The sequence below is a fragment of the Myxine glutinosa genome, chromosome 5, assembly GCF_964187855.1.
Source record: "Myxine glutinosa chromosome 5, kmMyxGlut1.1, whole genome shotgun sequence".
NCBI lineage: Eukaryota > Metazoa > Chordata > Myxini > Myxiniformes > Myxinidae > Myxine > Myxine glutinosa.
The window spans coordinates 129,866,315-129,891,540 of NC_136265.1; the positions used below are offsets into that span (position 1 = coordinate 129,866,315).

The 25,226-nt window shown below is 45.6% G+C and overlaps 1 protein-coding gene across 2 annotated transcripts in view; it reads right to left on the bottom strand.

Annotated features, from left to right (window-relative positions):
• Positions 1–25,226, bottom strand: part of LOC137427086 (lysine-specific demethylase 3A) — a 134,594-nt gene that overhangs the window by 21,109 nt on the left and 88,259 nt on the right. For both annotated transcript variants that reach the window (XM_068116243.2, XM_068116242.2), the window contains 13 exons: positions 17,846–17,994; positions 17,131–17,362; positions 16,772–16,961; positions 16,365–16,642; positions 11,664–11,819; positions 9,756–9,878; positions 8,424–9,653; positions 8,160–8,323; positions 7,117–7,172; positions 6,730–6,916; positions 6,178–6,349; positions 5,834–6,058; positions 4,212–4,334 (listed from right to left, as the gene is read on the bottom strand). In XM_068116243.2, the coding sequence (XP_067972344.1) occupies positions 4,212–4,334; positions 5,834–6,058; positions 6,178–6,349; positions 6,730–6,916; positions 7,117–7,172; positions 8,160–8,323; positions 8,424–9,653; positions 9,756–9,878; positions 11,664–11,819; positions 16,365–16,642; positions 16,772–16,961; positions 17,131–17,362; positions 17,846–17,994 (3,285 nt within the window). The remainder of the gene's footprint in view (positions 1–4,211; positions 4,335–5,833; positions 6,059–6,177; positions 6,350–6,729; positions 6,917–7,116; positions 7,173–8,159; positions 8,324–8,423; positions 9,654–9,755; positions 9,879–11,663; positions 11,820–16,364; positions 16,643–16,771; positions 16,962–17,130; positions 17,363–17,845; positions 17,995–25,226) is intronic.

Genomic DNA, 25,226 nt, shown 5'->3' on the forward strand with positions numbered 1-25,226 from the left:
GATTCCAATGATTCTGAATGCTTTGGTTTCAACAGCGTGAAGACGAGCGAGGTGTGAGGCAGGTGCACCAGCCCAGAGGGGAGAGCAGTATTCCATTGAGCTGCGGATGAAAGCCTTGTATGTGGTGAGGAGCTCAGGTGTGCCAAGGAAGGACTGCGCACGACGGAGGATGCCCAGTCGGCGACTGGCTTTGGAGGCCAGATTTGAAATGTGGTTTTCCCAGGAAAGATCATGGCAGATAGTGAGACCCAAAAGCTTGAGTGACAGAACTTCTTGGAGAGGATTATTCAGAAAGTGGATGGGAGGGTTGTCCAGTCAGTCTTTTCGGAGAGACATCGTAAGAGTGTGAGATTTGTCAGGATTGAAAGACATGTTCCACTTGTATGCCCAGTCTGTGATTTTGTCCAGGTCTGCAGAGAGTGAGGAGGCTGCAGACTGCCGATCTGAGGGATGAAGAATGGAGGAGCGACAGAGAGTAGTCATCAGCAAAGAGATAGAGAGGATTTTCAAGAGAGTCAGAGAGATCATTGATGAAGACCAGAAAAAGCACAGGGCCCAGAACACTGCCTTGGGGAACTCCAGCCTGAACAGGAAGAGGAGATGAGAGAAACCCATTCAGGGCCACACGTTGACTACGACTAGAGAGGAAGTCCGCCAGCCATGCGTGGAGATTTCCATGGATACCAAAAGAGGAGAGTTTGGTGAGCAGAGCACGGTGCCAGACCGTATCGAAGGCACGTGATATGTCAAGGGAGCCAGCTCTAATTTCCTGTTTGGCATTGAGGACCTCCATCCATTGTTGAGAAAGCAGAAGCAGCATGTCCAGAGTAGAGTGACCAGGTCTGAAACCAAATTGATGATCAGAGATCAAGCCATTGGAGAAGCGGAAAGATTTCATATCTGAAGCAATGATGGATTCCATGACTTTGCTGATAATTGGGGGGAGGCTGATTGGTTTGTAGTTGCTGGGATCTGTTTTTGCACCTTTTTTGTGCAAAGCGGTGATGTTGGCAGATTTCCAAGCAGATGGCAGATGACCTTGAGCAAAAGAGAGGGTGAAGAGAACAGAGAGAGGGAGTGAAAGAGCGGAAGAACAAGATTTTAGGACCCGTGGGCTGATGCCGTCAGGTCCAGTTGCAGAATCAGAGTCGAGGGTTGACAGAAACTTTTCCACCTTGTCAGGAGGAAAGGACACAGAGTCCAGGAGCAGCTGGGTACGACTGGGTACGGTGGGTACAGAGAGGGATGGGTTTGGGACACAAGATTTAGGGGCAAACACGGAGTTGAGGCACTCAGCTTTTTCACGTGCGGAATCAGCCGTGTGGCCGTTTGAGGTGAGGGAGGGGATGGAGGGGGAACAAACACCAGAAACAGATTTGACCAGACGCCACCAGGATTTGGAAGAGGGAGACAGATAAGAGAGTTCTGTCCTGAGAACGGAGAGATATTGTTTCCTGGCTCTCCTGAGGGTGGACACACACTTGTTTCGGACTTTGTGAAAGGAAATGAGATTTCCTTCCGTTGGATTTGCTTTCCAGGAGACGAAAGCAAGTTGTTTCTGGGCAATAGCCTCACCACAAGATTCCGTGTACCATGGACGGGAGGAAGGGTATGACAACTGAAGACGAGATGGGATAAATCTGTGCATGAGAGAGCAATTTACTTTGGAAGAATTCCCAGGATGAGTTGATGTCAGAGGCGGTAGAGATGGGAGACCAGTCCAGATGATTGATGGCTGCTTGAAGACCGTGCCAGTTGGCCTGAGTGAAATGCCAGACTCGTCGATGCTGAGGAGGCTCTCTGAGAATGGTCAGAGAGATGTCCACTTTAACAAGCACATGATCAGATGAGCCGATTGGAGCAGAAGAAGAGCAGCACACATTTTCAGGGAGGTTTGTCATAACCAAGTCCAGAAGAGAAGATGCTCCGTTGACTGAGATCCGGGTAGGGAAATTGACAGATTGTGTCAGTCCCAGTGAGTCACAGAAATCCTTTGCTGAAGAGCCATTGCTGGTGAGAGAGGAACCCACACCCAGCCAACTGGCATGGTGACAATTGAAATCACCACATATGAGGAAGAGAGAGTTGGGATGGGTAGATAGAAGTTGGTCCATATTATCAGACAGCGAGATGTAGATGGAGTCATCACTGTTTGGTGGTGCCTCACTACCCGCAGCGTACATCTGGGCCTCCTGGAGGGCCTTGATGCTGATGCCTTCCTAATGTCCGTCCGTCGCCTCATCGCCCCGAAGAGGGAAACCTCACGAGACCTTTCCGGGCTCAGATGGCCGTGCTCGAACTGCCAGCGTTCAAGTTCGTGGCAAGAACTATGTTCGACCACTTGCTAAATTGATCTGGCTGTCGAAGCTTGAAGATGATGGGTGAGGGGTGAATGGACTGAAAGACTTTTCCTTTTTTCAAATTTATTCCACAAATTTGGGGGTGGCTGTTAGAAAGTCTCTGATGTTATGCGTACGATATACGTGAACGTTTCCTGCTTTGCTTATGAATGATTTCTTGCAATATGTTGATGCCATGTTGGTGTAGTGCGAGCCTGTAATTTTTACTTTTTTCTCTTAATTTGCACCGGAAAGGGAGGAGACTTCCGGCTTCTTGAGTTCTTGCTGATGGCTCGTGTGAGCGAGTTGATTGCCGCCATCTTTGCCTTGTTTTATTAAATGTTGTGCCGAAAGGGAGTTTAGTGTCTCGTCCTGTCCAAACCGTTTGATCACGGCCCTTTTCCTGGATCCACTGTTCTCTATTATCCTCCGTACGAGCTAGCCTTCACCGTAGGATTTCAAACCCGACTTTTCATGGACATTATTTGGAAAGGCACACACCTGTCTATATAAGGTCTCACAGCTGACAACGCATATCAGAGCAAAAACCAACCCATGAGGTCGAAGGAACTGCCTACAGAGCTCAGAGACAGGATTGTGTCGAGGCACAGATCTGGGGAAGCCTACAAAACATTTCTGCTGCATTGAAGGTTCCCAAGAGCACAGTGGCCTCCATAATTCTTAAATGGAAGAAGTTTGGAACAACCAGGACTCTTCCTAGAGCTGGCCGTCCGGCCAAACTGAGCAATCGGGGGAGAAGGGCCTTGGTAAGAGAGGTGACCAAGAACCCGATGGTCACTCTGGCTGAGCTCCAGAGATCCTGTATGGAGATGGGATAAACTTCCAGAAGGACAACCATCACTGCAACACACCCACCGATCTGGGCTTTATGGCAGAGTGGCCAGACGGAAGCCAAACAGTTCAATCTTGGTTTTATCAGACCACAGAATCTTGTTTCTCACAGACTGAGAGTCCTTTAGGTGCCTTTTTTGCAAACTCCAAGCGGGCTTTCATGTGTCTTTCACTGAGGAGAGGCTTCCGTCTGGCCACGCTGCCATAAAGCCCAGATCGGTGGAGTGTTGCAGTGATTGTTGTCCTTCTGGAAGTTTCTCCCATCTCCACACAGGATCTCTGGAGCTCAGCCAGAGTGACCATCGGGTTATTGGTCACCTCTCTTACCAAGGCCCTTCTCCCCCGATTGCTCAGTTTGGCCGGGCGGCCAGCTCGAGGAAGAGTCCTGGTTGTACCAAACTTCTTCCATTTAAGAATTATGGAGGCCACTGTGCTCTTGGGAACCTTCAATGCAGCAGAGATTTTTTTGTAGACTTCCCCAGATCTGTGCCTCGACACAATCCTGTCTCTGAGCTCTGCAGGCAGTTCCTTCGACCTCATGGCTTGGTTTTTGCTCTGATATGCATTGTCAGCTGCGAGACCATATATAGACAGGTGTGTGCCTTTCCAAATCATGTCCAATCAATTGAATTTATCACAGGTGGACTACAATCAAGGTGTAGAAACATCTCAAAGATGATCAAGAGAAATGGGAGGCACCTGAGCTAAATTTCAAGTGTCATCGCAAAGGGTATGAATACTTTTGTCAGTGATATTTCAGTTTTTTCTTTTTAATAAATTTGCAAAACTTTCTAAAATCCTGTTTTCTCTTTGTCATTATGGGGTATTGGGTGTAGATTAATGAGGGAAAAAATGAATTTAAACGATTTCAGCATAAGGCTGCAACATAAGAAAATGTCAAAAAGTGAAGGGGTCTGAATACTTTCTGAATGCACTGCAGAAGTGAGACAATTGCTTAACCCCACTTTTCGCTTCGCATACGCAAGGTAATTACAGCATGAAGCATCATCGTGTTCTCACCTGCCTCCGAATCATAGTCACCCCCTTTGGGTACTCCTACGTACACCATGACATTGACGGCATCAGACACGTCCAAGTGGAGGTTGGTCGTTGCAATGTTGCGATCTTGTTTCAGAGGCAAACCTAGACAAAATTGAGACAAAACAACTGCAAAAACCTGCCAATCAAACGTGACAACAAAAGTCATAATATTCCATTGCAAACACAGACACAAAAAGCACATTCCACAAAACACATTGTGGAGCTCAGAGAGATGATTGTACATGGTAAAAGGAATAGATTAAAGTCCCGTTATCAGGAACAGTCATTTTATTACCTCCACCACCAAAGGTGTTTGGAGGTTATGTTTTCACCCCTGTCTGTTTGTTTGTCCATTTGTGAACAAGATATCTCAAAATATTGTGGACGGATTCGGACGAAATTTGGCAGAGATGGAGCGTATGTGACACCGACGATTCACTTCAATTTTGGTGAAGATCTGAATATGGATTCGGATATGAGAATTATTTAATTTTTTAAGTGATTCTTCTTCACCATTGGGCGATCGGGCCAAAAACGATACATAGCAGGATATCTCAAAAGGTTATGGATGGGTTTGGACGAAACTTGCTGGACATGTGTGTGTGCGCCAAGGAAGAATCGATTAAATTTTGGTGAAGATCGGATCCGGATCAAGCCAATATAATTTTAAAGTGATTCTTCACCATCGAGTGATATGGCCAAAAACGAGGGGTAGATCAGGGTATGAAAGACTGGACCTACGGTGATTCCTGTGATTGATTTTGATTAAATGTGATTCAGTATTGTGATTTTATGATCTACTCTGAGATACAAAACGTGAACTGTTCACCAGGTGGAGGTATGCTCTCTACTGAGTGCCGTTATAGTTTAACTTTGTTATAACTGTCAGCAAAATGGAGAATTAGGGGTGGAGGAAGGGAAGGGGATGGGGATGGGGATGGGGGGTGGGGGGTGGGGGGAAGTGGTTTGGTTAAATATGTCAATGTTATATTGAACTTGTATATAATTAATGTAACGGGATGCCATTTTTAGTTGAGGGAGGCGGTTGCGGTGGAACCCCAGTATAACAAATTTTTAGTCCAACAACCAATCCAAGGAATGTAGTGGTTGGTTTTAACGAATTTATCGAGACTTCTATAAGTCTCTCTTGAGTGTAATATTCCTCATTTCTTGCTTCTCCCATCTATGGACCCTTTCCTTCTTCCGTCACCTCAACTCCTTTGTTCCTCACTCCTCCAGTTTATGAAGCAACCTTCCAGAGGTTGGAAGCAACCTTCAGCAAGCAACCTTCCTTCAAGCAACCTTCCACTTTGCTACTCTTCACTCCAGAGCATCAAACAGGTGGTGCGCACCCTGAGCTGTGATCCTTATTACAGCCATTGCCCCCATCATCACCCATCCCTATTACTTGCTGGTTTCAGTGCTTCCTCAATTTCTCTCTTTCCTTTCCCATTTGTTTATTCCCCTGCTGATTACACCCAATTATTGCCCCACTACACCACTGTCAATTTAATGAGCTTCACTCTTGTATGGAAGGAGAAAACAAGGTTTTCATCAAATTAATTAATAAAATGGCACACTGGGAGTGCAAGGTGACATACCGTAAGCATTGTACATCTTAGGCCCAAGGTCAGGTGGTACAAATGAACTTGGGAGCCTCGAGGCGAGGTTAAGTCGCCCATCCCTCTGCGTGTACTCTGGCAGCGGTAGTGCCGCACACAAGTCACGGAAGCGAGCGGGCATCATGTCGCAAAAATCCTCTCCTGGTGGCCAGTCCTTCAGCTTCAAAATCATAGGGGTGCTGTCTTCTCGTGAAGGCAGCCGTTCTGTTTGAAATTTAAAAAAAACCCTTTGGCACGACTCTTGAAATGTTACAGCTTGTGGACAGCTATGCAATGAGAAGGAAAAATAATAAATTACTGGCAAAGGTGTGCATGTAGCTTACGTTTGACATCCTCAAATCCAGCCCAGAAATCATTCATCTTCATGCTGGAGAGCACTGTACCAGAGCGACAGTTCACTAGGTCGGCCTCGCCGTCACCAAACTCTTTCCCGAAACCAGTAGGTGTCCAGAGCTCGGGCGTCAGCAACGTATGCGCACCAGAGACAAGGACAGGCTGTGCACACAAGGCCCCAATAAGTTAAAAGGCTGAGTACATCAACATATCTCATCAAAATCAAGGAACACGTTCACTCAGTTCGCTATTCCACCAATTATGAAACGAGCTGTTCCGATCGATTACGTATTGGTGACAGATTGCTTCGTAAAATCAGAGCTAGCAATTTGTTCCGTGCACGAGTAAAGCAGGATACTCTCAGCAAGCACTTTGCTCTCACGACCTTCACAATAAATGGTGCTTCGATATCCATTTTGCTTTGCATTTCTTCGCTTGCTCTTGAAATAACAATGCGAGATTAGGAAGCCAATACAAAATGGTGCACCCTTACAAAATCTGAAATAAAGTCGGAAAAGGTATCGAGCATCCATATAGCACACCTGGCCCAACTTCCAACACTCCCTGAACAGACGCCAGCTCTGCTTGTGTTTGGGTGGGTGGATGCGTAGCAGACGACCGTCGCATAACCACGAATGAGGAGGCAGAGAGGATGTTGGGTCCACCAGAGGAACAAGCAGACCCATGTTTGAGGGTGCGCTCGCAGCCTGGCCGTTCTCTTCCTTGATTCTGTCAGGAGTGCAATACCGATGAACCAATGTAACAATGGGATTTGCAATTGTGACAAAATAATTGCATAGGTTTACAACAATGGAATAATGGAACTGTGTTGTCATCGTAAAGAACAACCTGAAAGAGTTTAGCAGTTTTAGGTTCTTAGTAGCCAAACGATCAATCAAAGCCCACCACACCCGGTCCACCATACTAACTTTGTCTTTTCTTTGCTGCTTTTGAGAGCAGAAGCAATGATATCATCCAGTGGGTTCTGCAGATCACATCATCAGATCCATCAGTTTCATGAGCCAATAAACAAATCATAATCACACCTATCAATCAGTGCTAACTACATTTCAATATCAAACAAACTGAGTCAGGTCAGTATTTTGGGACTGACACTGGCAACAACATGTAACCTAGTGCTACCTGCCACATGCTTGGGTTTTCGACAACTAAACTGACACCCATCACTGGCTTTGCTAGTGGGGAGGGTGAGTGGGGACATCCTGCCAACACTAAAAACAACACCTGACAAAGGGCAGATGAGCTCCCTTTGGGAGCCAACAGCCACCCTGTGAGGAGATGGTGTCTCCTAAAAACCACCCATCCGGTTTTAACCAGTTTGTGGCAACTCTTGTCGGAGCCGAGTGGGGTAGTGGAACCCTTGTTGCGAGGCGGAAGAGCTAGTATTAGCCAATAGCAACCATCAAAAGGCGGATGAGCTAGTATTAGCCAACGGCAACCACAAAACTACACCTTCTGGGAAGAGTGGGTAGGGTCGCTGGAGCCATGGAAGGCATGTTCCTCATCCAGTGGATGACAACACTGCAGTCAAATTATTTCCAAACCATTTTTATACCATTTTCATGGTATAAGTGGGCACTGATATTTGTTGTCAGTGCTTATTCATTAAAAAAATATTTTTGAAACCCTCTCACACATTGCCACCTTTATTTCTCCCTTCCCCTTCCTTTCCTGTTTGTTCATTCTCTGACTTCCTGTATCTTTGCCTGATGCCTTACTGTCAAATTCATTGGTCTTTTACCATTCGTCATCGTTCCTGCACCTTCTTTCTTAACTATCTAAAAACGTTTTCAGAGCAACTAATTAGAAACATCTGCATCAGCAGTTGCACTAAACACGTAATAAAAATATCTATCTTGTAAACCTGATTGTAAAGAAAACGACAACATATGCAGTAAATTACAACCAGCACAAAATATGTTTGTAGACACAAAACAACTCATCGGTGTACCTCGCCAATCTTTTGACAACTGCTCGAAAACACATCTCGCAAGCTTTCACGTTTATCTATAGCGGCACCGTGACCGCGAGTCACTCCAGCTCCTGGTCCCCACAAACCCGCAACACCTCTTCCCCACAAGGGGGTCAATAGAGGCAGAGAGAATCCAGGAAACACTGCAGTGGGGTTGCAAAAAAGCCCATCAGCGAGGGAGAAGGCCAGGATACCTCAAAGTAAAAGGAAAATTATAACAAGACAGTATTACATGAGACTCACAGTCAGATTTGGAATTTGGCGAAACGAGGTCTGCAAACCAATGAGCAGGAGACCCTGGAATCACCGATGCCACGAGTGCCTCAGCCTGACGATCTTGCTCCGAAGGGGAGGCACAATGTGTGCCTGTGGTTGTAGGTACGTTAGATGCTGAAGTTACTGGAACATCACTCGATTTCGACGAAGGAGGAGCAGGTGGCTGTGCCAAATGATTTGACGACACATCTGACCCAGGTGTTGACATTCCATTGTTGGGCAGGGATGGGGGCTCTCGAGGTAACTGAATGTTGTCAATGGAAGTATTTGTGGTTTGATGTGTGTGGGAAGAAGCTGTTGGCAGTTGCTTCAACGAAAAGGGGATAGGAGGTTTTGGAAGAGGCAGCTGTTGGAGAGAAGATTCTGAAGGATTGCTGGTAGAGGAGGTAGATGAAGGAAAGCAAGATGTAGTTGACAGCAGTGCAGAACTGGGTGATGACAAAATACCAGAGGTAGCTGGTTGTTTCTGGTCAGAGGATGACGAAACAGAAATGGATGAAGAGGCCATTGTGATCGTGCTTAAGGAAGGCACAACGTTAAATAATGAACTGCAAGGTGAAGATGATGACAAACCAGAGGAGGAAGTTGTCAGAGGTCTAGAAGATAAGGAAGCAGAAGTGATAGATGGCTGCCTGGAAGAGGACGTTGAGGCAAAGGAGGATGAAGAGGTGGGTAGTGAATCAGAGTCAAAGGTGGAAATTGATGAGGATACTTGTAAGGTGAGGTCTGGAGGGGAAGAGGGTTTGGTTTTAGTAGACTCTGACACGAGGGGTTGAGACATTGATGTTGTGCTTGAAGAGAGAGAAGTACTGGCTAATGTAGTGGATTTGAAGACTGAAGATGACTTCTGCACTAGAGAGGTGGTGGAAGAAGCAGGTGCTGAAAAGGAATCAGAAGAACAAGATGGGGATACCGCTACAAAAAGAGAAGGCAATGTGGAAGGACACAGAGAAGCCGCTTCGGGTGGTGGCGGTGGTTCTTGTGAGCCCGATGGAGGATCGTGGTGCAAAGACTCTGCTGCAGCAGAATGAGTCGAGGAGGAAGACTGCGACGATGGTGGCACAGAACATGGTAAAGAAGTTGCCACAACAGAAACCAAAGCAGGCACTGCCACAGGCCGTGCCGAGCAAGGACAGTTGGCCTTGATGCCCCACCGACGACGTATTCGATGCAGCAATGTTCCAAGATCAAATAGAGCTAAGCAAAGAACACATGAGAGAGATGTGTTAAAGAAAAGGAATAGATTGACGTTCGCTGCTCATTAATCAAGGTCAAGACAAATGTACAAATCACACTCACCATTGGCGGGAATTATTTGTGTGGGCATCAGGTTTTCTGGTTCGTGGTATTGACCTTTCACACAGCGCACCCACTTCATGCAAAATCCTGCTTCTGGAGCATTCTCAGCACCCAATGTTTGGTCTGTCATTAAGAAGGTAGAGAGTGGTCAGGGTAGTGTAGTGTGGTGGTTCAAGTCATTACAATCATGACAACATAACTGGTGCATGGCATGCATCCAATAACACATCAATTTCCAATCCTGTTAGATCATTTTGTTTCCTCATTTCTGGTGGGCTGTTAGGATTAGGCCACTACCACAGGATCAACATAATTTACTTGTTTAGCTCCCAGTGATGCTTTTATAGGACTGGGATTTCCTAGTAAAAGGGTCAGACCGTTCATGTGTATTTGAAGCAGAAATGAATTTTATTAATAAAAGAATGCCTCGTTCCTTTTCTTGTACACAGGTAAAGTGGTTCATGGAAGAGCAAAATGACAAGGACCAATGGAATGACAAACAGCCAAAACAACCAAAGTGGGGCAACAACAAATGGGTGCACCACAGCACAAGGAGGGGAATTTGGAGGCGAAGGGAACGGTCTTCCTAGCACTGTGGTGCTGAGTCTACGCCAAATCACGTGTGTGGATGTGAACCCTCTCATCTCTGTATACAGCAAGGGTGAAATGTGAGGGATTCTGTTAAAGTACGAGGTATCAAATTAACAGAGTGCTCCAGACATGCAACGTTTTCTATTTACTTAGACTTGCGAAACGTTTTTGCAGATTACAAAAAAAAGTGGCACCTGCTGCAGCAGGGAGAGCCCCATCACGGTAAAAAAAAACGAGTCAAAAAAAGGCCTTTGCGAGACAGCGAGGATGGGCAAACCCTACATCATCATGTGGGCCAATGCACGGACCAAAACCAAGGGGAACTAGAACAGCACTTGTTAAGAGCGCATACTTCAGCTGAACAGTTTACGTTTTCCATCCCACGGATAGGTCGGATCTGCATCTGGACCTGAATCAAAATTGAATCAGCTTGTTCTCGTCAGGTAACAAACTCATCCACCATGTTTTGTCATAATCTATCCACAATGTTTAGCTACATCACGCAATGTATCGTTTTTGGCCCAGTCTCATAGTATTCAAGAATCACTAACAAAATAAAAAATTGCCCAATTCGGATCCGGATCTTCACCAAAAATTAATCAGTTCGTTCATCATGGTCACACACCCAACCTATCCACCAAGTGTTGTCCGAATCCATCCATAACTTTTCGACATATTATGCTCAGATAGACAGACAAAGAGGGGGTAGGGGGGTGGAAACATAGCCTGCCTAAACATAACCATAACATGGCCCAAAATACTGAAACTTGTGATTGTTTGCCAACCAGGAAGACTGCAGTGGCCAGAGTTGTGGGGTGTCAAAATAAAAAAACAAGATGATCCAAAGATTGCCACAACAGAAATATAGTTTCTCAAAATAATGGTTGATGTGCCCAATATACTAATCGCTTGGAATACATAAATAAATAAACGGTAGAAATCTCAAGTCTTGGATCCAAAATGATTCGATTCATTCAAACCTAAGGCAATAATTTGAGTGCGTCTAAAATCTCCACTTTTTCCACCATGTAAGAGTGTGTACAGTGCAAGGTACACATGATGATGTATATTGCAATCCCAACACCCATGCCATGCAAGTACAAAGAATATTGTGGTGTCAGCCTGTAGCTAACACGTTGATAAAGTGTAGTAATATGCCATGAAAGGCTTGGCAGAGAGGACGTTCTCACATGGAATTGGGCTGATAATGCAATATGGGCATGAGGGAGAGCGAGGCCAGGGCTGGTGTATTGTTTTCCTCATTTCTATAACCCAAATAAAGTTCTGTGAAGGGCAGTACATCAAAAGAAGACTTACAACAGTTGAGCCGAGCTCGCTGAGCAGTGGAGTAGCAGTCTGGACAAACGCCAAACCCACACTTGGGGCAGACCCAGTGCAAGTTAAACAAAGTTGTCTCGCAAGAATCACACAGTTCTCTCACTCCGGGCACTGCTCTTTTCCACGCTATCTTGCCTGGAGAGAGTGAGAACAATATAAAAACGGCGAAGAGGTAAAATAAAGTTAAACGGAAATTAGTGGGACGGAAGCAGGGTAATGGCAATGGCTGACGAGTCAATGTGACGTGTATTAGGTTTGTTTACTGGCAGTCAAAAAATTATCATAATAAATAAATAAAATCAAAATAAGCTTGTTTGCCTGCGTGAAAATATTTTCACAATTCCTCAACAAGAAACAAGCGAGACGGCATGGTAAGCTTTAGTATCCCCCAATCATCCTTCACTGCCATCCAGGCCAATGACACGAATGGTTTGAGTTGTTACCATTATATGCTCAATAAAAATAAATGAAATCTACCATATAAAACGCAATGTGAGTTTGTACAGATGTCTGTCTTCCCTCACAAGGGTAAATTTTAAAGTTCAATCTTTTAACACGAATGTGTTCACTACGGTCTATTTTTGAGGATAAGACAAACTCGAAAAACATTTTTCATAAAAGAGTAATTATGTATCTTCTATTGAAACTGAATCCCTGGTGTTGGGCTAGCGGCTAGGGTGCCGGCTTAGGATACCTAGGATCCTGGGTTCGAATCTCGGTCGATCGCCGAATTAATGCCAGGGGGGTTGACTCAGCCTGTCATCCTTCCGAGGTCGGCTAATTGAGTACCAGTTCACTGGTAATTCCCTGTTTGTCGTTGAAGGCGGCAAAAAGGGTTGGCGTCAGGAAGGGCATCCGGCCGTAAAACATTGCTTCAAAAAGGGGACCAAAAAAACAACAACTACCACGGTCCCCGAAAAGGCCAACCCCCGCTTTGTGGGGAAAAATGGCCTCTAAACGGTGGTTTTATTGAAACTGAAGACGGTGGCTTGCAAACCGACAGAACGTGTACAAAATAGTTTTTACACACTTTTATTTAACTTCATCTGAACTTTGTTTGTACTGTTTCAAATCTTTGAGCCGTTCGTTTTCTAGGTTCCATACGTCCAAGAGAGCTGAAATTTGGCCCACGGTCGTCTTTTCTGGCACATTTTCATCTATCAAAATGTAATTAATTTTTTTTTTTTTACTAGGTTTAAAACTTTTTTTAAAATAAAGGTGTGTAGCCCTAAAATATGTTTTTTCGTTTCCTTGTTTAAAAATAACAATAAATGACGCAGATAGGTGAAATTTGCTGCACGTGATATGCAACGTGCGCAGAGTAAAACGAATGTTCATTAACGTCTGTATTTTTTTTTTTTTTTTTTTTTTTGTATACAAGATCGAGGCTCGTGAAAGAGCGAACATTAATCACACAGAAAGACAAACCGACACATAAAACATATAACATAGGGAGCGGTAGACAAGATGGGGAGAGAGGGGGAAGGACACAAACACAACATTTGAGAGCAGGGACCGAGAGACATGGAGACATCGAGAGATCTGAAAGAGGGCGAGGGCTTTGGGGGGGGGGGCGTGGGAAGGGGGCAGTAGGAGAGGTATAAAACATATGGACACTGCCAGGACTTCTAGGAAAGAAGTTGGAATTTCAAACAAGGTGGATCTGGGGTGAATTAGCGGGGGTAGAAAAGATCAAGGTTTTGGATGGGGGAAGATAAGAGATGGTGGTGAACAGCTGTTTTAAAGACCTGGAGGGAGGAGTGGGATTGAAGGGAGTGAGGGAGTTTGTTCCAGAGGTGGGAGAAAAGAGGAATGAAAGAGTGAAGGTGAGCGGAGAGCCGAGATTTCGGCAGTTTAACCATCAGAGGGTTGCTGGCAGATCTTGTGCGACCTGTAGGAATATTTGGGGGACAGAGCACAGAGAGAGCTGGGGGTGCAAGGCCGGAGAGGAGTCGGTAGAAGACAGAAAGACCACCTACCTGCCTGCGGTGAGTGAGTGAAAGGCCCTCAGAGATAGCTTCATCGCGGGAGATTCCAATAATTCTGAAAGCTTTGGTTTCAACAGCGTGAAGCCGAGCTAGGTGTGAGGCAGGAGCACCGGCCCATAGGGGAGAACAGTATTCCATTGAGCTGCGGATGAAAGCCTTGTATGTGGTGAGGAGCTCAGGTGTGCCGAGGAAGGACTTCGCACGACGGAGGATGCCCAGTCGGCAACTGGCTTTGGAGGCCAGCTTGGAAATGTGGTTTTCCCAAGAAAGATCATGGCAGATAGTGAGACCCAAAATCTTGAGCGACAGAACTTCTTGGAGAGGATTGTTGAGAAAGTAGATGGGAGGGTTGTCCAGTCGATCTTTTCGGAGAGACATAGTAAGAGTGTGAGATTTGTCAGGATTGAAAGACATATTCCACTTGTTTGACCAGTCTGTGATTTTGTCCAGGTCTTCAGAGAGTGAGGAGGCAGCAGACTGCCGATCTGAGGGAAGAGGAATGGAGCGGCAGAGAGTGGAGTCATCAGCAAAGAAATAGAGAGGATTTTCGAGAGAGTCAGAGAGATCATTGATGAAGACCAGAAAAAGCACGGGGCCCAGAACACTGCCTTGGGGAACTCCAGCCTGAACAGGAAGAGGAGATGAGAGAAACCCATTCAGGGCCACACGTTGACGACGACTAGAGAGGAAGTCCGCCAGCCATGCGTGGAGATTTCCATGGATACCAAAGGAGGAGAGTTTGGTGAGCAGAGCGGGGTGCCAGACCGTGTCGAAGGCACGTGATATGTCGAGGGAGACAGCTCTAATTTCCTGTTTGGCATTGAGGACCTCCATCCATTGTTGAGACAGCAGAAGCAGCATGTCCAGAGTAGAGTGACCTGGTCTGAAACCAAATTGATGATCAGAGATCAAGCCATTGGAGAAGAGGAAAGATTTCATATCAGAAGCAATGATGGATTCCATGACTTTGCTGATAATTGGGAGAAGGCTGATTGGTCTGTAGTTGCTAGGATCTGTTTTTGCACCTTTTTTGTGCAAAGCGGTGATGTTGGCTGATTTCCAAGCAGATGGCAGTTGACCTTGAGCAAAAGAGAGGGTGAAGAGAACAGACATTTGGTGAATTATAGTAAGATACTGTTTAGATTTTGATGATTTGCGTGTGGTATGATTTAACGGATGTTTACATGAATCGTTTAAAATAAAAAAAGCCTTCAATTTCTGATATTTTACCTTTTCATTTGGGCCTCCCAATTGAAGCCCCGCCCGTAGGGCGGGTACCGTTGCTGGTGATGTCTAATAAAGAAAGAACAAATAAACACACCTGACACTAGGCCGAGGCTTCAGACTTTGGCATGCTCACGAGGTTGCACCGTCGAACTGCTCCAACCCATCATTTTGATGGGCTTTTATACTAGTACTGTAGTAATAAGCGCCCACAACCAAAATTGACCATATTGTGAAGCTTTGGCCAAGGCCCTTATTTTTTAAAATTCCCCCTTAATTGATTCGCTTTTAAAATAGATTTCTCTGCAACCACTTGAGCAACTGACACAAAACCTTCAAAAACTTTCACCTTGCCAAGGAGAATAGTTTTAACAAAGTTACATGATTATTGGATGAAAAATGTGAGCGGGGTTCCAAAAAGTCTGTTTGCTGCAGGCATGGGTTGCAGAATGTTTCAAGTATCAGGAATCGTCGGCCTCGCTTTCTCGGCCTGATAAAAAATACAAAACTGGACAGAGTTCCGTATCTGGAAATCCATCAGAATCCAGACTACTTTTTCTTGTAAGTACGAATACCAAAAAAAAACAATTAATTTTACAATGGATGGAATCAACAGAACTTTAACTGAGGTAACCGCCATGGGAAGCAAGAAGCGGATACTTTGGGCATTAACCCTTCACCTGAACAATTTTTTTTTAACAAACCTGGTTTGTCTGCTCTGAAAGGTTGTTATTGGTTTGCTCCAACTCCAACTAACATTTGTAGGGGGCTAGGAATCACCTTAGAGCACTTAGAAATGTTTCGGTTAGTATGCTCCGTGTTTCGGGTAGTTCAGCCAATTTTCACGTATTAAGCAGGGAAATGTTTGCTAAAGAATTGCCCTGTTTAAATATAAATCATACGAAGGGTGATACGTTAATCATATGAAGGGTGATACATTGTTCAACGGAGTAAACGCTAGTTCAGTCCATTCTTCCAGTGTCGGTATCAATTGAGCGCTGAACACACCAATACAAAACCATTTGAGTGGTATTCTAAGGTTTAGGAAATGTAAGTAATGAATAATTGGGTTATCCCCATATGAAAACTTGGCTCACGTTGCAAGGAATCTAGGTTCAAATCCCGTATGCATAGATAGTCCAGATAGTCGATAGTCATAGATAGTCCATGTTATTGGAATTCAGGCAAAAAAGTACCCCGATGTCTCTTGATATCTGTGCCCTCCATGTCATTTAGGTACAAACTCCACTATGACCCATAGATTCATGAAAATGAAACATTTGATGCATGTATGGGTAGGTGCTCCGGGACGCTAATTGGCACAACTGTCAGTCACTGTCAAACCAACTGACTCTTACAAATAATTTCTCTTTTCAGTTTGAAACACAAGGAGTATTTGATTGAGAACCACCACCACAAGTTATGGCCAAAAGCCAAAAGCCAAAATAAATAAATAAATACAACTCACCTCCAGTCACAACAAACCTCCGAGCCTCTTTCTCAGCCATCACAAGCCGACAGAAGTCGCCGCCAATGTTAGCCACGATGTATTTTCCTGTGGCGAAGTCGAGCAAATCGGTCTCCTGTTGGTCCGGTGTATTGCTGCTGGTCGGCGTGGCAGGGACCGAAGTGCCTGTGTGATCAAGGCCCCCTTTTGGCACCCAGACTGAGAGTGCAGCGGGGTCTGCATGGTGTGGTGTGCAAAAACCATCTATACGAAGAGCACCGTTACGTCCATAAGATAGCCTAAGAGACAGACACAGAAAAATCTAGGAGTTGCAAAAATGAGCCAAGGAAGCCTGCAAATTTTACTAGAATGAAGCAGGGCAGGAATAACATCAGACAATAGCATGGACAGGGTAGAAATCTTCTCACCGTCTGAAATGCAGAAACCGGCAGAAGGCATTGTTGGGCTGAGAATAAGACTCGTTCAATGAGCGTCGGTACCGCTGGAGGCGGCATTCACGGCACTTTGGCAGGTGTGGAGCCACAATGAGGCAAGAGGCAGGCTGGAGGAATGCCTCACCACGGAGGGGTGGTGGCAGTGGTATCGGTGGTGGGAGTGCTTGTGAGTAACAACATTGAACAAAACTATCAGTAACTAAAAAAAATTAAAAGGGCAAAGGACCAAGAAAACTGATTTACCAAAACAGAGTTCATGAAATGTTACTGAAAAAGTTAATTTGTGATGAAAATCTACACACATCACTGGCACAATGTGAAGGGTCGCTCACCGATGGCAAGGGTCTGTGGATGTGCCCATCGGCCCCCAAGAGTACCAGCCAAGTGGCACTCCTCTTCCTCTTCGGTCTCCTCACTATCGAGGCCCTGCTGCCAACGGGGTCGATTTACACTCCCTTCGCCTGCTGCACTCATCATTGTGCTGGATGGAGACTTGTGATCCAAGTTGATGATCAACTCTTGCATGGGTTCCTCTTCCATTTTTACTCCTCCCACCTCTTCTACCTGCACAGAAAAAGGAAGAATGGAAGCAAGCGGAGTGATGTGAATAATCTGCTAGCAAGCTGACACCTGGAAAACCCCAACGGCCAAAACATGAAAAACAGGATTAACAGTTAACAGAAGAACCAAAGCTTAATGTAGAAAACACCTGTAAGCTGAAATAAATAAACTCTAACCCTCTACCCTCCCTGCCCCATCCTCCCACCCCCCACCACTTTCCCATCAGATTCCAGATCTCTTATTCAATTCCTAAACATCTTATTGTAAATTTGACGAATGCAGTGGCCTGATGACGATTTCCCTTTTGTCAGCGCGACCAGGGCTAGAGGTGGGAGGAGGTTGGAAGGAGGTTAGGGAGGGTATGGGGGGGAAGGGGGAAGTAAATAAATACGAATAAAATTAATACTGTACAATAAATAAAACAAATAAAAATATTATCTCGTGTTGGCAGATAAGACAGAGAACTAATGTGTGAGAATCATATACCTTCGTATCCAAGTCATCTTGCAGGCAAAACTTCTTCGCTGGTGGTACATCAGCATCATCTCTTGAGTCGCCAACACCCATGTGCCGACTAAGCCAAGCTGTTTTGAGCTTCGCCCCAGGAATGGCAGCAGCGCCAGCTACCAATTCTCCTGTGGGATAGGGATAACGGCAGAAGATGATGTTACCTTCTAAGTAGTAGAGAAGAAAATCAATGATGTTGTAGTAGCACTATTATTAACTAGACTACTACTTACTACTACTACTTACTACTACTACTACCTACTACTACTACCTACTACAACTACAACTACCACTACCACTACTACTACTACTACTACCTACTACGTCTACCTACTACCACTACTACTACCTACTACTTACGACTACTTACTACCACTTACTACTACTACTACTACCACTTATTACTACTACTACTACTTACTACTACTACTACTACTACTTCTATTATTTACTACCACTACCTACTACTTACTACTACTACTACTACTACTACTACCACTTACTACTGGGAAATTCCACGAGAAACGGTCCGCAGAGTTCAAATTTTAAATTTGACTGAAAAAGTTCATGTTATGTACCAAATGAAAGCTGAAAACATGTACTTTCAGATAATATCAAGATCACTGAGTTAGCTTGCTCTGTTGGCTTACATCACTCGTTGCAATTAATGAAGTCATTCTACTGAAAAGCACAGTAAAATTGGCCCTCGATAATGCAAAGAACTATTAATTCATTAGTCTCTCAATTCATTGGTATGAAGTCAACAAATGCTATCCATCTGAAGCTACCTGTATGAAGATTATTTCAAAACCAATTGAAAAAAATATGAGTTGTCCTTCTATGCTTAATTAACACTCAAATTAGGAGTGTGCTGTTGTATCATCCTGTACTTCTGTCCAAGTGTGCTGTTTGCCCCGCCCCCATTATCTCCTTGCCATCCACCTTTTGCCCTGTTCACGTGACTCGTGGTGGTCCCTCTCGGCCCTCCCACCGTCGGAATTTTGTGCATTTAAGATTGTTCACGGTTCTGTTTAAATATTATTTAAATATGTTTAAACTTTCCCCTTCAGTGTTTTATTCAGTGGTATATTACAACACGCTGTTTTTCTTCATATTTAAAAGGCTTCTTTCAATTTCCTCTCCAACTCATTCCACTTCAAAAAAAAAAAATTAAATCCCTTATAACTCTAAATCACTGCATGCTCTAAATTCACATTCTTTCCATCCTTCCTCCATCGTTCTGAATCGGATTGCTAACTTGAAAATCACAATAAACCCAATTTGTTATCAATGTCCGTCTTTCATTAATCATCCACTTTCTAAACTCTCCTCTTGCCCCTCCCTTCCAAATCCCCCCCCCCTTGCCCATACACTCCTAAACTCCCCCCTCCCCTCCTAAACTCCCCCCTTGCCCCTCCCCTCCTAAACTCCCCCCTTGCCCCTCCCCTCCTAAACTCCCCCTCACTCCTCCCCTTCAAAACTCCCCCCCAACCCCTCCCATTCAAATCTCCTCCCATACCATTCCTCTCCAATTCTCCCTCCCCCCTCCTCCTCCTCAAAGCTGCCTCCTCCCCACTTCGTCTCCCTTCTATCTCATACCTCCACCTCCCCCAACCTTCTACTTTCCTCTGCCCCCCCCCCTCAAACAACCCCTCACTGTGCCTCATCCCTTCACCATCAAACCTTTCGTTCTCCTCATCCTTCCTTTTCTTGTAACTCTTCTGTAATCACTGACACACTATCAACTGCTCTCCCTACCTCCCCCTCTCATCCTTCATCTTACCCGACATCTCCCCTCCCCTGTCCTGTCCTGTACCCGATGCTCCCCCTCTCTCTTCATTAACGGTATGGACCTCAAACATCCGGGGCGTTCGCTCAAACATGACTGATATCTCCATACAGGTTGCTTCTGACAATCCAGACTTGATCTGCTTAACAGAAACTTTCCTCCTTCAAGATGTCTCTGATTCCTTAATATCTCTTCCTGGTTACTCCCTCCTCCGGTATGATAGACCTGAGCCTCGTCCTGGTGGTGAGGTGGCTATCTTTATCAAAAACTCTCTTCCTCACTCTCCTTGCACTGCCCTCTCTCCACCTCACCCCCAGGAGTACCTCTGGCTACGGCGTCCTCTCCACTCCCACCTTTTGTTCATATGTGTTCTGCACCCTCCTCCAAACAGTGATGACTCCATTTACAATTCACTGTCTGACAACATGGACCAACTTCTATCCACTAATCCCAACTCTCTCTTCCTCATATGTGGCGACTTCAACTGTCGTCATGCCAGCTGGCTGGGTGTGGGTTCATCTCTCACCAGCCATGGTACCTCAGCAAAGGACTTCTGCGACTCACTGGGATTGACACAATCTGTGAATTTCCCGACCAGGATCTCAGCCAATGGTGTATCTTCTCTTCTAGACTTGGTTATGACAAACTTCCCTGCTAATGTCTGCTGCTCTTCTTCTGCCCCAATCGGTTCTTCTGATCATGTGCTTGTTGAAGTGGACATCTCTCTGGCCATTCTCAGAGAGCCTCCTCAGCGTCGCCGAGTCTGGCATTTCACACAGGCCGACTGGCACGGTCTTCAAGCAGCCATCAATCATCTGGACTGGTCTCCCATCTCCACTGCCTCCGACATCAATTCTTCCTGGGAATTCTTCCAAAGCAAACTGCTCTCTCTCATGCACAGATTTATCCCATCTCGTCTTCAGTTGTCTTACCCTTCCTCCCGTCCATGGTACACTGAATCTTGTGGTGAGGCAGTTGCCCTGAAACAACTTGCCTTTGCCTCTTGGAAGGCTAATCCAACTGAAGGCAATCTCAGTTCCTTCCACCAAGCTCGGAACAAGTGCGTGTCTACCCTCAGGAGTGCCAGGAAGCACTATCTCTCCACACTCAAAAATGAACTCTCAAACCTGTCTCTTTCCTCCAAATCCTGGTGGCATCTGGTCAAATCCGTTTCTGGTGTTTGTTCCCCCCCCTCCATCCGCTCCCTTACCTCAAATGGCTACACAGTTGACACCGCACGTGACAAAGCCGAATGCCTCAACTCTGTGTTTGCCTCAAAATCTTGTGTCCCAAACCCATCTCTCTCTGTTCCCACCTTACCCAGTCGAACCCAACTGCTCCTGGACTCTGTGTCCTTCTCTCCTGACAAGGTGGAGGAGTCTTTGTCAAACCTCGACTCTGATTCTGCAACTGGACCAGACGGCATCAGCCCACGGGTCCTAAAATCCTGCTCTGCCACTCTATCTCACCCTCTCTCTGTTCTTTTCACCCTCTCTTTTGCTCAAGGTCATCTGCCAGCATCCTGGAAATCAACAAACATTACCGCTTTACACAAAAAAGGTGCAAAAACAGATCCTTGCAACTACAGACCAATCAGCCTGCTCCCAATTATCAGCAAAGTCATGGAATCCATCATTGCTTCGGATATCAAATCCTTCCTCTTCCCCAATGGCTTGATCTCCGATCATCAATTTGGATTCAGACCAGGTCATTCTACTCTGGACATGCTGCTTCTGCTGTCTCAGCAATGGATGGAGGTCCTCAATGCCAAACAGGAAATCAGAGCCGTCTCCCTTGACATATCACGTGCCTTCGATACGATCTGGCACCCAGCTCTGCTCACCAAGCTCTCCTCCTATGGTATCCATAGAAATCTCCATGCATGGCTTGCGGACTTCCTCTCTGGTCGTAGACAACGTGTGGCCCTGAATGGATTTCTCTCATCTCCCCTTCCTGTTCAGGCTGGAGTTCCCCAAGGCAGTGTTCTGGGCCCTGTGCTTTTTCTGGTCTTTATCAATGATCTCTCCGACTCTCTGGAAAATCCTCTCTATCTCTTTGCTGATGACTCCACTCTCTGCCTTTCCATTCCTCTTCCCTCAGATTGGCAGGCTGCAGCCTCCTCACTCTCTGAAGACCTGGACAAAATCACAGACTGGTCAAACGAGTGGAACAAGTCTTTAAATCCTGACAAATCTCACACTCTTACTATGTCTCTCCGAAAAGATCGACTGGACAACCCTCCCATCTACTTTCTCAACAATCCTCTCCAAGAAGTTCTGTCGCTCAAGCTTTTGGGTCTCACTATCTGCCATGATCTTTCTTGGGAAAACCACATTTCCAAGCTGGCCTCCAAAGCCAGTCGCCGACTGGGCATCCTCCGTCGTACGAAGTCCTTCCTCGGCACACCTGAGCTCCTCACCACATACAAGGCTTTCATCCGCAGCTCAATGGAATACTGTTCTCCCCTATGGGCCGGTGCTCCTGCCTCACACCTAGCTCGGCTTCACGCTGTTGAAACCAAAGCTTTCAGAATCATTGGAATCTCCCGTGATGAAGCTATCTCCGAGGGCCTTTCACTCACTCACCGCAGACAGGTAGGTGGTCTTTCTGTCTTCTACCGACTCCTCTCCGGCCTTGCTCCCCCAGCTCTCTCTGTGCTTTGTCCCCAAAATATTCCTACAGGTCGCACAAGATCTGCCAGCAACCCTCTGATGGTTAAACTGCCGAAATCTCGGCTCTCTGCTCACCTTCACTCTTTCATTCCTCTTTTCTCCTGCCTCTGGAACAAACTCTCACACTCCCTTCAATCCCACTCCTCCCTACAGGTCTTTAAAACAGCTGTTCACCACCATCTCTTATCTTTCCCCATCCAAAACCTTGATCTTTTCTACCCCCACTAATTCACCCCAGATCCACCTTGTTTGAAATTCCAACTTCTTTCCTGGAAGTCCCGGCAGTGTCCATATGTTTTATACCTCTCCCAACCCCCCTTCCCATGCCTCCCCCCCCAAAGCCCTCTCCCTCCCACAGATCTCTCGATGTCCCTGCTCTCAGATGTTGTGTTTGTGTTCCTCCCCCTCTCGCCCCATCTTGTCTACCGCTTCCCATGTTATATGTGTCGGTTTGTCTTTCTGTGTGATTAATGTTAGCTCTTTCATGAGCCTCGATCTTGTATACACACAAAAAAAAAAAAAAAAAAAAGGAGTCAGGTGTCACTCCGTGACGTCACTTCATAACGAAAATTTGACATTTGTTTACGTTTCTCTTTAACTGGTGGATGAAAAACCAAATAAATCCAGGGCCATTAAGAACTTATACCACCCATTCATTGTACAGTATAATTTTCTTTTTTTTAATCTACAAAAAAATTAATTAAAAAGAAAACTTGTCACTGTAACGTTACGGAGTGACTCATTCTGTCAAACAATTGATAACTCAGCCTGAAAAAAGGTGGCGCAAAGTAGCTGTCCCAGAATTCATTGCGTGCCAGATTTACTTCCGTATGACAAGTTTCAAGTTTACGCATGGTCATCTTGAGCGGTTTTGAAATCGGTTTCCATCCAGCAATCGGTGAGTACAAACTACACCTCTGTTGTCACCTGCGGATACGCGTCGTAAGAGGAAAACTAGACAAATCACTGCGTCACCGCGGACCGCCAACTTTGCAGTGGACAAGCCGAGTGAAGCCGCTTATAGCCTCCACTGTCAGTTTTTGTGGTCTAAAACATTTCATGATCTTTTAGATGATTCATAGAAGGGTACAGTGCAATTAATATGGATAATTTGTCGATGCATTCATATTACAGAAAGGATGCCATTGACTGCTGCCGAGCGACAAAAGCGTTTTTGAGACAGGCACAAGGAAAAATGCAGGGAACTGGATGCGAAACGCAAGAGAGAGGCGCGTGCTGCTAATGTTGCGAAGGCAAGGGAAAGTGAACATGCGCGTCAGCGGAGATGTCGGGCGAAGGGCAAAAACACTGTGAGTCCTGTTCCAACTTCTCGGTCTCCTGCCTACAAGAACAGCTCCAGCATCGGCAAGGCTGTTAAACGAGCTCGAGAGGCCCTCCCGAAATCACCGAGGAAACGCAAAGCTGTTATCAGACAGCTTGCTGTCGGAAACGAACCTACCCAACATGAAGTTGACACGAAAAGCTAGTATGCTCCCGAGCACAAAGTTCCTGCCGATGTTAGTGATGCTGTTAAGAAAATTTATGAGCAGCCCAATATTTCATGGATGTCGCCAGGGAAGAAAGATTTTGTGGTTATTAAGACTGGGAAACGGAAGGACAAGGTTCAAAAGAGTTTCCTAATGATGACAATACAAGAGGCATACAGTTTGTTTTGTGAGAAATATCCAAACATCAAGATCGGCTACTCCAAATTCACAGCACTTCGTCCAGCCAATGTATGCCTCAATTCAAAGTTTCCGCACAATGTCTGCCTCTGCAGATATCACAAAAACATGCGCCTCTTATTGGAGGCCTTGTCATCTCATGTACCTGGACTTTCGACCAACTTTCGTGAATTCCTTGGAAGCATTGTATGTGATCAGGATTCGGACAACTGCATGATGACAGGAAAATGTCAGGAATGCCATACCAAGTTTGCCACAGTGTATTCTGTCGACGACGAAACAGCTAACCTGTCACTGAAGTGGTTTCAGTGGGAGACAATTGAGCAGCGGGCCACAAAAGTAGCTAAAGATGGGACTGTTCAGGATGCCCTGCATGAGATATGCAAACAACTTCCATACTTCAGCTTGCACTCATTCATCAAGAGGAAGCAGAGCTACTTCTTTGAAGATAGAAGGAAGGCAGTTGATGGTGATCGCGTTGTCGTTCAGGTCGATTTTGCGGAGAACTATGCTGTGATAGAACAGAATGAAATCCATAGTGCTCATTGGAGCCACTTTGCCAAGTTGCGGAGTTTGCCAAGTCACTCTATTCACAGTGTGCGCCTGGATTGATGTTAATGTTGCCGAGTCTTTCGTTATCGTTAGCGATGACCTCCAGCATGGCAAATATGCTGTTCATACCTTCCTGTCCAATATCATCACCACACCGATATCACACCACCCCAGGATTAGGGCGATTTACTTTTTTTCAGATGGGGCAGCCAGTCAATTTAAACAGAAATTCTTGTTTTCCAATCTAACATTCCTTCAAGAATTGTTCAAGATTCAATTATCCTGGAATTTATTTGCCACATCTCACGGTAAGGGTGCTGTTGATGGGATAGGAGGTGAGGTAAAGAGGAGAGTTTGGTTGGCAAATCTGGCTGGGGATCCTGTATCTGATGCAGAATCCTTCTTCCGCGTAGCAGCGGCACAGTGCAAAAAGATCGAAGTTTTATTCATCGCAGCAGGAGACATTCAGAAGTGCCAGTCGCAATTGGACGAGCGCTGGCAGTTAGTGACGTTGCTTCCGAAAACACACCAAACACACTGTGTGAAACCTGTGAGGAAATATGTTGTGAGCGCCTCTATGTACTCAACAGCGGAACAATTTGAATTGGTGAGTCTTCACCCCGAGTGGCATGTATCATCCTTGGAATGTCAAAATACTGCTA